Source organism: Lampris incognitus, chromosome 19, assembly GCF_029633865.1.
Source record: "Lampris incognitus isolate fLamInc1 chromosome 19, fLamInc1.hap2, whole genome shotgun sequence".
NCBI classification, from domain to species: Eukaryota; Metazoa; Chordata; class Actinopteri; order Lampriformes; family Lampridae; genus Lampris; species Lampris incognitus.
In genome coordinates this window covers 5,678,936-5,693,480 of record NC_079229.1, presented here as the reverse complement: position 1 = coordinate 5,693,480, position 14,545 = coordinate 5,678,936, and the positions used below count along the sequence as shown (strand labels likewise).

At 54.4% G+C, this 14,545-nt stretch overlaps 1 protein-coding gene across 1 annotated transcript in view; it reads right to left on the bottom strand.

The window, feature by feature from the left end:
- The window catches only part of LOC130130114 (solute carrier organic anion transporter family member 5A1), a 47,400-nt gene extending 36,476 nt beyond the window's left edge, over positions 1-10,924 (bottom strand). The window contains exons 1-3 of the mRNA XM_056299844.1: positions 9,961-10,924; positions 8,238-8,266; positions 6,214-6,958 (exon numbers count right to left, since the gene is read on the bottom strand). Of these exons, the coding sequence (XP_056155819.1) occupies positions 6,214-6,958; positions 8,238-8,266; positions 9,961-10,924 (1,738 nt within the window). The remainder of the gene's footprint in view (positions 1-6,213; positions 6,959-8,237; positions 8,267-9,960) is intronic.
- Positions 10,925-14,545: the final 3,621 nt, after the last annotated feature.

The following is a 14,545-nucleotide window of genomic DNA, read 5'->3' as shown; positions in this document are numbered from 1 at the left end:
TCCAATGATATTAAAACAACTGCTGCTGATAAAAAATTAATTTTCTAAAAAAATCAGGGTAAATTACAAAAAAAACATAAAACCAGTGAAGCAGAGATATATATGATGTTACATTCACGAATTCTGAGACACGCCGGCGTGCCACGGGGAGTTGGGGATTTTAAGGCGCAGCCCTGTTTTTCCTTCACATTCCTCCTCGTTACCTGCAGGGTAGCGCGGCTCAAATGTACAGCGCTACATAAGCAGCGCCTCCTCCTCGGTGGGGTGTGTGCGTGTGTGTGCGTGTGTGTGTGTCTGTGTGTAACCACAGTCTCCGTGTCGACAGGTCAAGCTTTCCGCCGTCTCTCCTCCACACAGACACTGGTGCTCGAATACCACCAGTGGCTTGCAGGCAAACCAAGTGTACGGTCTGCAACGCAGAAGTGCTCCTCTTGCACTTCCACACACTTGCACTCTCTCCCACCCCCCACCCCCAACCCCCAAACAGGCACGCACACACAAACACATTGTGGTGCTAGCACCACCACCCCCCCACCCCCCGACAGCTGTCTTCTCCCCCAGCCGAGGTCTTCGACCATCCGCCGCCGCTAAAGAGGCAGTTGTGCGAGCGAAACAATTGAGCGAGAACAGACGGCGATAGAGGAGTGGGCCCGGGTCGCCCCGAGATGAACCAAGTGGTTGTTTCTTTCAGCCGGTCGAAGAACCCGGCTGTAATCTAGCTGATCCGATGAGCAGAGACAGACTCCCACACTGTGGCAAACCTGCACTCAACCACCGGCCGGTTACACTTGTCCCAACGCCGTCTCTCCGGCGGGCCGCGTCATGGTTACGCGCCAGCCCGTTAGCCTACGTTACATAACGCGCCACCACCTTCACGCTACGTGCACCGGCATCGGGGTGCCCGGCGGGACCGTTTCCACGCCCGCAGACGAAGGCGCGACGTGGAAGGGGCCACGGCGTGAACGCCTGGTCTCGCCGCGTTATTTCCAAAAGTGCGTGTTTTGTGTGCGCGACCGTGTGTGCGTATATATCCCCTTCGGTAGCGGTTGAGGTCAGAAAACATTGAAGCCACCCGTCGTCCATCACGCTCAGAATGGACCGCCGTCCCTCCGGGGGGAGCCGGGCGCAGATGCGGCTGGTGGGGCCGCAGCTTGTCCCCCGGCCCCAAGCGCGATGCTTTAAAAGATCAGGCGTGACAATAAATGGGGGGGGCGATAAAAAAAATAAAATATATGTAGGAATGTCTGGCATGAATAAACACCTCCGTCAGAACAATCCCGGCGGAGGAAAAAAAAATAAAATCCTCGATCGCCCGTTCGGGAAAAAGGTCCGGTGGATGGGGACGGTCGTTAAAAGACGAACAATACGTCTCCAGAATGCCAGCTTCCTTTATGGCGGGGAACACGGCCCCCTTTTCCTGCCCTGCGCGGGCTCGTCGATTCCCTCAGCTTATGTAAAGATCATTAAAACTGCCCCTCCGGCACCCCCCCATCCCCCCCCACCCCCCGCAACTTTCTGTCTCTGCAGCAAACTCCAGGAGAACAATAGCCCGTCCAAGGCTTTGGGGGGCACGGTGATGAACCAGAGCAGCCCCGCCCCCCCCCTCCGCCCCCGGCTCTGTATGAACACAACACCGGCTCAACCACCCGGGGCTGGTGGGTGACTCTTGAGGCCGGCTGAACAAAGCAGATACCACCAGGGAGGGGGGGGAGGGGGGGGGGGGGACAGAGAGCGTATTTCAGTGTGACGTGGATGAAGGCGCCGTCTTTGTTCGGCGCGACGCGCCGCTCCGCTTTGTGGTAAAAGCGGCAATTTGTTTCGGCCAGAACCGATTTGAGCCGGAGCCGGTGACTCACACGGCGCTTCGCTCAAGACGGGCCTCTTGTCTGTCTTCTGCGGCGGGCCGAGCTCGACGGGCGACGGCGCGGTCGGTGCCACCGATAGCCGGTACTCTTTGGCGCGAGATAAGCATCTGGCAATTACTGAAAACAACCCGTTTCCAGGCTGCACACTGCAGGGCGAAAAGGCAAGGTCGCGGTTTCCTGCACGACCCCGATTCGCCCGGAGCGAATAAAAAAAGGGAAAGAATGCATTTGTCCAATTATTGTTTTTTTTTTGCATAAGATAGAGATGAAGGCCTTGAGGAGGACCGCCATTAAGAAATAAGAGACCTCTTGTTTGTATTACTCCGAGGCTAAAGCCGTAAAACACTTCCCGACGGACAATAGGAGGCGGTAGTCCAGCGGCGATAATGGCAGCCGACAACCAGACAGCCACGCCGAACCCCTCGCGGCTAGACGGGATGGCCTGAGAGAAGACGGTACCGAGCCGTCGGCATTAACACCAGCCGAAACGAGGCCTTACACGATTCCTAAACCAGCTCGCGTAATTTGTCTTAATTGGCAGACGGGTTTTTGTGTAATCGTGTTACCCCCCCCCCTCCTCCTCCTCCTCCCCCCAGAAATTCAATCATTAGGATTAATGGCTTCGGGGGTGGGGGGGAGGGGTCGGGGAATTTGGGGTCCTGAGCTCATCACGAATGCTGCGTGACATCTGCCCGGGCGCACAGGCCCGACACACCAACCGCCCGGACGCCAAATTAACGTCTGATCAGCGGCTGAAAAATGGAATTTGGTTCCTATTTTGCCTGCTGTTCAAACTCGAAATCGCCCGAAACGCGGCACGACTCAAACATCCCCCCCCACCCCCCCCTCCCCCGAGTGTTTCTTCATGGTGACGGCCTCGCCGCTATGCAGGGAGGTACTCGTGCTGTGAGCAAGAAGAGCCGAGGGTCCGAGTCGGGCGGCCAAATTAAACGTAAACAAATAGATGTCTGGATTTTTTTTTGTGCCCCCCCCCCTTTTTCTCCCCAATTGTGTCTGGCTAATTGCCCCACTCTTCCAAGCCGTCCCGGTCTCTGCTCCACCCCCTCTGACGAATCCGGGGAGGGCCGCAGACTACCACATGCCTCCTCCCATACACGTGGAGTCGCCAGCCGCTTCTTTTCACCTGACAGTGAGGAGTTTCACCAGGGGGACGTAGCGAGTGGGAGGATCACGCCATTCCCCCCCTGAACAGGCGCCCCGACTGACCAGAGGAGGCGCTAGTGCAGCGACCAGGACACATACCCACATCCGGCTTCCCACCCCCAGACACGGCCATTTCTGTGTGCAGGATCGCCTGACCAAACCGGAGAGTTGAACACGGGGATTCGAACCAGCGATCCCCGACCGCCACGCCACCCGGACGCCTCTGGATTTGTTTTCTCGTTATTAACAATTAGCAAAGAGAACGGACAAACGTGACAAGTACCGAGTGTGCAATTAAGCAGCGTCGCTTACTGAAAGCAAGGCCGATTAATTATCCCAATCCAAATATTTAGCAATAATTGGTGAATTACCATTTCTGCCATCATCACACAGCCCTGGATCAGAGCGGATCTGGGAAGGGGCATTGGACATACACACTTTCACACAAAGCTTTATGGGCGTTTCCCCGGGAGCCGTCCCCCACTGTCCACACAACCCTGTCCACACAACCCTGTCCCGAGCGCTGAGCCGGGGTCAGCTCGTAGCCGTGATGAAGACTCGGTGGTCATCTCTCTCCCCCCCTCGTCCCTCTGACATCCCCCGTTAGAGGAATCTCGTCTAAAACACGACAGATATGGCTGTGCGGTCGCATCTCGGAGAACAGCAGAACGACCACATTGGTTTCAGTGTCAAAACATTAGCGCAGGAGGGGCCGGGGTGGTGGTGGTGGTGGTGGGGGGGGGGCGCCAACCGAGTAAGCGTGGGTATGACAGCAGACGGAGAGCAGTGGCGGCGGCGGCGGCGGCGGTCTGAGCTGGCAGACTTGCACCCCGTAACCAAAAAAGGGTCGCACGCTGCTGAGTAACCCTACGAACACTGTGACCTGCATGGAGGGGGAGGGGGAGGGGGGGGGGGTCTGATATATAACGCCTCCATAAGGCATTCGGGTGAGCTGTTGGGGGTGGGGGGTGGGGGGGGGGTGGACCAGTAAGAAAGCAGCACTCTTCTCTGTGGACGTCCGGATCTGTGCCAGCCTCGGCGAAAGGCAAACTTGCGCCCTGCAGAAACGTGATCCGCCAGCCCAGAGGGGCGGAGCCGAGCGCTTCGGGGATAGGCTGCTCACTGCAAGGGGATGCTTATTGTGTGTGTGTGTGTGCGTGTGTGTTTGTTTATGTGTGTGTGTGCGGTTTGCGCTCAGTGTGGACGTTGCCGTGCCAAACGAGACGCACAACCCAGCGAATCTGACCCCAGTTTGCACGGCAAGAGACGCGCCCCGACTGCAGCAGCGAGGTGCAACAAAACCCGAAACCCATCGTGAGGCTAAACAGGCAATCTGCACGGTACACCCACAACACACACACACACACACACACACACACACACACACAGTGAAGGGAGCAAGAGGAGGGCTGAGAGCAGCTGTTCTTTCTAAATCCGTCAGGGGACGGCGCAGAACACACTCCTTGTGCGTACACACGTGCGTGTGTGTCCTTGTGCATGTGTGTGTGTGTGTGTGTGTGTGTGTGAGTGAATGAGTGCGGACAAGACCACGTCGAGGCCTTCTCTGTGGGAGTTGAAGAACAGCTCCTCTCTTCCTAAGCCGAACATTCCCCCTCCTCCTCCTCCTCCTCGCCAGTAAATAAACAGACCTCTACAGCGAAGCGCCGGCCAAGTCAGACGCCCTCGGTTGTTCGAGAGCGTTTATTAAAACATTAATAACACACGCTGGACCAGTACTTTCACGGCCATGCGAGCCGCAAACCGGACGGGATGCAAAGGCGCCGAGACGCGGTTCGCTATCGCGGGAACCGGACCGGCGCTATGAAGGGTTGGTTTGATGCTGGCCCGCTAACATGCAAAGAGGACTCCTCAGTCTGCACCAGCACCTCTGAAGCTACGAGGGAGTTCGGTTATGCAAATCACCGACAACAGTGATAAGATTACAGTCAAGCTGAAAGGTAGGGCGCATCGGTGCCGTCCTCCCGTCAGCACCGGCGCTGGACGAGGCTCGAGCGTGTGCTTTACGCAGCACGTGGAGAAAGGTTAAATGGCGAAAGGCCACATAGCAGGTTCTGGGCACCACAGGGGGGTGTGCTTTGGACAGCTCAGCCCCCAACCTCGCCGAGGTGGAGTGAGACGCATCTACACTCCCAATTCCCAGAAACCAGATGATGGATGGTTTGGACCTGTGGGCCATCGTGTCACTCAGTCCCACGGGGACGACGACGGGTCGTTAAGGAAACGGGACGTGGTTTTTCTACCACCTGTGGCCGCTGTCCAGTAGACGGGCCGGGCTCATTCGCTATGCGTTTGTCCTATTGACTGTGCTCACACGTGACCAGCGGTGAAACCGCTCGGCGCCGGCTCTGCCTTTGTTTTGCTAAGGGGAGGGCGGCGGCGGCCAACTAGGCGGAAGCGCTACCCTTGGCGTGGCGCACTGCTCGAAATTTGCTCAAAATTCAAATCATTATTGTTTTTTTTTTTTTTTTTTTAAGTTCAAATTCTTTCAACTTTGCGCTCGGCTGCCGCCGACCTTTCAAAGCGCAGCCAGTGAGGCAACAGCTGTATGTGACGTAGCCAGAAGCGACACCTGCCAACAGGGGAGGCGGAGAGTGATGGAAGAAAAAGTTCCCCGAACTCCCCCCCCCCTTTCTCCCCAGTTGTATCCGGCCAAACTACCTCGCTCTTCCGAGCCATCCGGGTTGTTGCTCCGCCCCCTCTGCCGAATCCGGGGAGTGCTGCAGACCACCACATGCCTCCTCCCATACATGTGGAGTCGCCAGCCCCTTCTTTTCACCTGACAGTGAGGAGTTTCGCCAGGGGGACGTAGCGCGTGGGAGGATCACGCTATTCCCCCCCAGCTCCCCCTCCCTCCCAAACAGATGCCCCGACCCTCCCCAGAGGAGGCGCTAGTTTCAGCGAACAGGACACACATCCACATCCGGCTCCCCACCTGCAGACATGGCCAATTGTGTCTGCAGGGATGCCCGACTATAACACAAAATAAAAGGAAAAATAATGCATGGCGAAATGTCGGCAGTCAGAGGCAGCTACCAGGTTTGTGAATAGGTTTAAGAACTTAGCTAAATCAAATGCTAAAGTTAGCTTAGCTTTGATGACGTATACCTGTGTATAGTATATCTATATAGAGGTGCTTTGCCTCTGCACCAAGTGTCTGCACTACACTCTGCACCCTGAGCACTATACTCTGCCCCCTGAGCACTATACTCTGCCCCCTGAGCACTATAATCTGCACCCTGGGCACTATACTCTGTACCCTGGGCACTATACTCTGTACCCTGGGCACTATACTCTGCACCCTGAGCACTATAATCTGCACCCTGGGCACTATACTCTGCACCCTGAGCACTATACTCTGCACCCTGGGCACTATACTCTGCACCCTGGGCACTATACTCTGCACCCTGAGCACTATACTCTGTACCCTGAGCACTATACTCTGCACCCTGGGCACTATACTCTGCACCCTGAGCACTATACTCTGCACCCTGAGCATTATACTCTGCACCCTGGGCACTATACTCTGCACCCTGGGCACTATACTCTGCACCCTGAGCACTATACTCTGCACCCTGAGCACTATACTCTGCACCCTGGGCACTATACTCTGCACCCTGGGCACTATACTCTGCACCCTGAGCACTATACTCTGCACCCTGGGCACTATACTCTGCACCCTGGGCACTATACTCTGCACCCTGGGCACTATACTCTGCACCCTGAGCATTATACTCTGCACCCTGGGCACTATACTCTGCACCCTGGGCACTATACTCTGCACCCTGAGCACTATACTCTGCACCCTGGGCACTATACTCTGCACCCTGAGCACTATACTCTGCACCCTGGGCACTATACTCTGCACCCTGGGCACTATACTCTGCACCCTGGGCACTATACTCTGCACCCTGCCTTGCAGTGAGCGAAGAGCACATTTCTTATCATCTGAAGGCACCCTCTGAGTGAAAAGGAGAGATAAAGGAAATGAGAGAATTTTGATACACTTTCATAAACACGCATTTAAAAACGTCTAAGGGGAGATAAGGAGCCGAGAACAAAAGCTGCGCGGGGACTTGAGAGTCATCTGAAAGTACGTTCAAGGCGGTTTAATTTTCAATGCGAAATGTTACTCAACCTAGGAGTAAAAAAAAACACTCTTCTAATGAAACTCGTCAGCCTCATACAAGATGGAGTGGGTCGTCAAAGAAGGGCACGAACAAATGTTCACCATAGTAACGTCAAGAACGGTATGTAGTAAATCTGTCAGAGCAGACGGAACGAGAGGGAGAGAGAGAGAGAGAGAGAGAGAGAGAGAGAGGTGTACATTTGCATACAGTGGCCGTTTTAAGACTTGAGCCTCAAGCTGGTACCAAAGCTCGGCTCTCTGCTCCCTGCAGGGCTACTGGTAAACCCCGCAACACCCTTAAGCATGGAGCACAAACCAGGGGTGAACACGACAAAGAAAGGGAGACGAGCTCGGTAGAACAAAATTTAAAAAAAGAAGAACTTCCCAGTGCTATATTCAACGTTTCTTGCACAAGCGAATAAAAGAGGTGCAGCCACCGACATTTCCATGGCGATGTGGGGCCACGGGGCCAGGACTGGAGAGAGGGGTGACAGGTCAGAAGGAATGCCCAAACTATGTACGCATGCATACACAAAGACAGACACAGCAACTACTGACACACACACACACACACACACACACACCAAGGGCACCAGAGCTCACCATCAGTGCAAGCCTTATTGTCCCACAAAACGACCCCACTCCTCCCCTTCGAGCCGGTGCGAATCGAGATGGGGGTTCACGCTAATGGGTTTGGGGAAAACCTATCCCCGTGGTGTTTGGGGGCCACCTCCTGAAGGTATAGGTACCCTACTGCTCCACAAAATGAACATGGCGTGGTACAGAAACGGAAGCGAGGAATTTCTGAGGAGTTGCCAGTTTAAGCACCGGGCTGCCAGCAGCGCTGCATGACACTGGGAACAAAGCCGTTTGCAAGGGCGAGGGGGGGGCTCGTCAGAGGGGACGGTATAACGCACGATGTTGTGTCTGCAGCCCCTCCACCGTTAGCGCACAAATGTCATTTTCTATGAATTGGAGCAGCTAAATAACTAGAGAATATTCCCGTTATGTCATATTCGACTTGCATTGGCTCGTCTCATACGCGAATATAACGGGCAAACCTCTTTCTCCCCTGTATCTCTCTTCTGCCCTGTCACACAAAGCAGAAAAAGACCACGAAAACAAACAGAAGTAAGCACACACCAATCTAGTCTTCTTTTCTTTTTTTTGCAGATTCTCTGCAAAATACCATTACATAGCTGCAGGAATGAAAAAGATAAAAATGCAGTCAAAACAACACGACGGGGGGGGGGGGGGGGGGGGGGAACGAAACAAAAAACACCTCAGCCTCTCATGACAAGCTTCAATAAGGCAAACCAAGGCCATTTTACCCCGACTCATTTCATCAGATAGGCTTGTAAGGACACGTCTCCGTTCTCATCCGCGAAACCAGGCTGCAACCAAACGGCTATCGCTGCTTTGTGAGGAGCCGCTGTTGTTAAGACCTTTAGCCTGTAAAAAGGTGATGCTTCTACTCGCCACGGCTCAGTGAACCCGAGCGCGGGGTGATAAATTTGCCCTTCAGTGCCTTGCGAAGGTTGGGGGCAAAAAAAAACGTGAATCGGTTATTAGCCGTGTATTGCCTTTTGCCTTGCTTTACTGGCTGGCTCGATAGCTGTGCTGCATCGGCTCCCTGTGACGCAGGGTCTGATCAATACCTGGTCTTGAGGGCAGCGGAGCAGCCGGTGTGAATGGCCTCGACAGCTAATACGCACCGCTGGCTGTGTACTGTTGTGATGAAGGGCCGGCATCAGCACTCCGCCTAATGCTTGGCAACCGTCTCCAGGATTCTGGTCGCCTGTGCACATGTGTGCATGCATGCCCCATCTCCCTCTCTCTCTCTCTCTCTCTCGCTCTCTCACTCACTCACACAGAGGTCAGTGGGACAGTCAGCAGCTGTTAGCTCCACAGCAGACTGAGGGGTGCCCCCTGTCCCAATAACCCCCAACTAGGAAGTGTAGGCAGACAAGGGGTGCGTTTTAAATCACGCCCTACCCTACGAGCTATGAAGTGTGTATCCAGCTCACAGCACTGTGCAAAACCATTAAAAAATATCCACAGAAAGGTGAATCAGTTCATCTGGATGTGACGTTTAGTGGGAGAAACATTTCATCGCTCGTCCAAGTGAACTGACTGCAGGTATCCCCCCCCCCCCGACCTTATAAGCAGCACGGTTGCATAACGACCAAAACCAGCGAGCGGTTTCATGCGCAAATAGGCGTGACCGCGAACCAGAGCTTCACTGGCCATGTGTACTATCACAGAGGATTTGGGGGATAGTTGCAATCCCAGCGTTGGAAGATGGCGACCGATGTACTCTCAGACCGGCACATTGGGGAAACCAAACGGATGCTGGCCAAGGGGACGGCACAACACAGAAGAGCCAACACGTCAGGCCAGGACTCCGCGGTCTACACCCACCGACGGGCCCGGCGGCCACTCTTTCGGGGACGAGGACGTGCCCATCCTCGATAGGGAGGAACGCTGGTTTGAACGGGGAGTCAAAGAGGCCATTATGTTAAGAGGGAACGGCCGTCCCTGAACCGCACAAAGCAAAGAATGGAGCGAACTGGAAGAGGAAGCCCCGCATGTTTTCAGGTAAACCCAACGGATAAACAGAGGTCAGCGTTGTGTCAATCAGTAGAAATAATATAACAGTCAGTGTCACATCACCTTCTGTGTCACTTTCGACCGATCTGAACAAATACGTCATGGTTATACGAGAGCATTCTGACTGACCACTTCCTCTAGCAGTCGATAACTAAATACTCAGAGCTGCCTTACCCAGATAGAGTGATGCGTTTTCCTTCTTCACATTGTCGTCCAGGTAGGTGGGCCCCAGGGTGTAGATTGGCGTCGATCCCATGCCCACCAGGATCTGGGCACAGATGAACAGCGCCACGTACAGGTTGTGCTCGTTGCCCTCCTGGTCGCGGGGGCACGACGCCACATCCAGCAGCTCCCGGCCGCTGCCGTTGCCACTGAGACAGAGGCCCTCGTTGCCCGCCGAGGAGTTCATCTCCTGGATCTGGTAGGGCGGCGAGATGAAGTGGGGCAGGGAGAACAACGCCGCCCCAACAGCGATGAAGACGCCGCCGACAGCCAGCCAGCGCGGCCTCTGGCCTCTGCCGCCGAAGTAGGAGATGAAGACCACCACCAGCAGGCTGCCAATGTCGAAGCAGCTGACCAGCAGGCCGGACTCGGAACTGCGGAGACTGTAGCGCTTCTCGATGGTGGTGATGACACTGCTCAGGTAGCCCGACACCATGAGCGACTGGATGAAGGTCAGGTAGCACATGCAGAACAGGAAGCAGCGGGAGTCCCTCAGGATCACCCGCACGTACCTCCTGGCCGGAGCACGGATGAGGCGGGTGAAGGAGAAGCCGAGCTTTTTGCCCCCGGAGCCCGCCGGAGCCCTGTGGGCATCCACGGGCAGAGAACTGCTGAGCCCCACCATGCTGGAGAACGAAGGGGAGAAATCCGCCCGGGACGACGGCGACTCGGCCTGGCTCGAGTCCGGCGTTTTGGGCTGGAGCTCACAGGTCTCGTCAACGGACACCGGCGTGTAGGCGGTGTTGACCAGCCGAGACTCCAGAGCCTCGCAGTCCTGCTGGCAGGGTCCATTGAGGATGGGCATACTTTTGGACTTGAAACCGATCCCTTGGTCCATGTACTGGTTCTGGAGGTCACGGACTTCCAGAGACTCGGACAGGTCGCTGCCCGTCTCGTCGTTGTCCGACGAAGTCATGGAGCAGCTGGGAAAGGGAGCTGCGGTCGGCTCCTGGCTGTGTCGACAAAGTCAGTGTCAGTAACTAATGCCACATGAGGAGGCACTGAGGCTACGGCAGGGCTGGGTGGTACAACACGGATTCCGCCCCGCCAGGGGAGTTGAGGAGGTCAGAGCCTCTCTAGCTATGGGCATGCTTTTGTCGACGCTGCCATTCGCATCAGCGTCGCTCCTCTACCAAAAAGGGCCTCCCTCTGAGCGCAGCGCGAGGGACACGCTCCCCTCGTTGGGTACCGGTGTGACGTCTTAACTCGGTGGGGAGGAACATCCCTCGCGCCCCTGAACTACGGACGTCACGGTGCCACGCGCGAAGCGATATTTCTCTAGACAGCGGGGGTGGGGGACAAAAAGTCAGCAAAAAGACAAGAGCACAGAAAATCCAGAACAAGTTACCGAAGATCAACAGACGCGTTCAACTGCGTGTCTCCCGAACCGGGTCCCGTCTGACGCTACCCTCCCTCTCTCTCTCTCCCTCTCTCTCTCTCTCGATTTCATGGCTCTTTGTTGGCCGTCATCTCCGAAGTCTTCACAGCGTCTCTGCCGCGTTGTGTTCCGGCGGCTGTGCAGAAGAAGCCTGCGGGAGGAGAGAAAACCCAAACGGCACACAGCGGTTATCAGAAACGTCCAACATCTTGCTGAGCGCACTACTGTATGTTAAAAATCTGCCGCCAGGGGGGGGGGGAGTAGGAGGAGGGAGGGGGGTCTCCCCTCTTTCTTTTGTGCTGAAAACACACCGTCTGTCCGGCGACATGCCCCCTATACACCGCGGATACTTTGACACCGCCACATTGTAACCGAGCGATTGTATCCCGGCGGTCCGCGCGAGCGAACGAGCCCCCCCGCCGGCAAAGTGTCGCGGCGCGTGTGGCGAACGTTTACGGCTCCTCTTTGTCAAATATAGAGAACAATGATGGGGGGGGGGGAGACCACGTTTTCCTCCGCAAAGCGTTCCGGCATTAACTTTGAAAAGAAGTGAAGCCCCCCCCCTCCCCGTTCAACAAGAAGGACAATTTCTCCCCCCCCCCCAAAAAAATTTTTTTTTCAGCAAACAAAAAATATATATAAATTTACTCCTGCGCTCATTTGAAGAGGCGGCGGCGGTGTTTTATGTGGCGGGGTCTGAAACAACGAGGCTGTAATACTCACACAGGACGGAGGGAGGTAGCCTGTTGTTCCGAGAGGTGGCCACACCGGGACTGACATTGCGGGATGCGGACGCCTCGCGGTTGAGGGATATGCGAGCGGTGGTGGGAGGGGGGATTTTTTTTCTTCCCTCCCCCTCTCCCCCGCCAGTGCTTACTGGGACTTGTAGTCTTTTCCTCCCCCTCCCCTCCCCCCTCTCACACAAGCGCGTATTGGGACTTGTAGTCTTTTCCTCTCTCTCTCTCTCTCTCTCTCTCTCTCTCTCTCTCTCTCTCTCTTTCTCTCTCGCTCTCCCCCCCCCCCCACACACACACACAAGCGCGTATTGGGACTTGTAGTCTTTTCCTCTCTCTCTCTCTCTCTCTCTCTCTCTCTCTCTCTCTCTCTCTCTCTCTCTCTCTCTCTCTCTCTCTCTCTCTCTCTCTCTGTCTCTCTCTGTCGGTCTCTCTGTCTCTGTCTCTGTCTCTGTCTCTGTCTCTCTCTCTCTCTCTCTCTCTCCCCCAAAAGCGCTTATTGGGACTTGTAGTCTTTTCTCCGGTTTGGCGCGCGCGGCTGAATCGCGCTCCGCTCGCGCAGAAAAAAACCCCCAAAAAGAGCGAGGAATAAGAAATACCCCCCCCCCCCCCAGCGCGACGGGAAGCTCGTCCGAGAGGCTTCCGGAAGATCTGTTTGCGCCAATCTCTGTTTACTACGCCGGCCGGCCACGCTGACCCCCCCGGGGGGGAGGGGGGGACTACAAGTACCGAAGTGCGTGCCGAGCCCGTACGGTCAGCCAACTGAGTGTGCCGCCGCGCATACCGGACGGCTGGGACCCTCGTTGACCCCCCCCCCTCCTGTCATGTCAGATTTTGTACCCCCAAAACAATATGTATCCCAGATATCCGTGGCGCGCGTTCACTTAACCATTAGGCTTTCGTTTAAGTGAAACGAAAGCCTGACAATACGTTAAATGGTTCAACGTAAGGAAATGGGAAAATAGCAACATGTGGATTAATTGATTTTTTTTGTGGTACTGTTCATTAGATGGTTTTAGGAACGAGGTAGCACACCGGAAGCGTGAGCGTCCTTCCAGCTGTTGTTAAACCTTGTTAATGTAAACTACTAATAAGACACGTTAGCCCCTAGCTAACGAGTCTGACCCTTTAGCCGAGCGGTTAGTGACGTCACCTTGTGGCGCAGTACACCCCGTATCGAATCCCGCACCGGGCAACAAAGTAACCGGTTACACTAATGATGCAATCCACATGTTTTAATGTGTTGCATTTAATGTGTTGTTAGCATTGCGACATATGGGAAACCTGTTGTTGTTTTGGGGGGGGTGCAAATATTTTCGTTCAGCGATTCACTACTCACGCAAGACTGCGCTAGCTTATTTAGGTCAATGACAGGTACGTGTTCTACAATTTTAAGAAATTTTGGCCTTCAGTTTTTTTTTTAATATAAACAAAAAGCACACATTAGTTGATACTGTAAACTACTAATAAGACCCACTGGCCGGTCGATTCTCAACCCAGTCCTCGAGGACCCCCCCCCCCTATCCTGCATATTTTCTTTGCAACCCTGAATAGGTACCTGTTTGTAGTTATTCAACCAATCAGCAATGAATTTTGTCAGACGTTGCACCCCTTGCATAATTAAGTGCTGCGAGATGATTGGTCGAGTAAGTACAAGCGGGGCTACCTATGCAGGGTTACAATGAAAATCTGCAGGGTAGGGGTTTCCTTGAGGACTGGGTTGAGACACACTGGACTAGGGGGTCTCCCGTATCGAATCCCGCACCGGGCAAAAAAATAACCGCTTACAATACAGTGGTTAGAATTCACACAAAGGTCAAAGAACATTACATTTTCATTTCGGTAAATGCGTCCTTAGAAATTATAACGACTGCGTATTTAACCGCTAAAAATATTTTGACAATACATTTCTCTGAATAGAAAAGACACGAGGTTTACTTTCAAAACGTGTGTTAACTGATACCCATGCAACTCTGCAGAAAAGAAGACTTGCCCATGCCAGTGGATCCCCAGTGGCTGTCAGAGGGATGGATGACTTTCCCCAAGGTCATTCGTCCACTTCCTGGAATAGGTGGGATGGTTAATGAGTCCTTCTCCTCCTCCTTTGCTCGCTAGCTTGCGTCCGGGCCACTGGAGATCAGGGCTGACACTGGGGCAGAGCATGCCGGAAAGAAGCCGGAATCATAAAATCCCTGTTGTCACACCAAACACGGGACAACCACAAATAACTTCGTCGTGTATTCCAGTATGTGCACTAAGAAAGTCTATTTTCTTTGCAATTTCTTAGAGTGATATTGAAAAGACCCCCCCCCCGCCCTCAAAGTGACACAGAATTTATTCTTTTTACTTCCTACCAACACCACTTTTACACGAAATTCCAGGGAGTGCATGACTCAGAAGCCTTGGAAATCAGTCCTGGGTATGT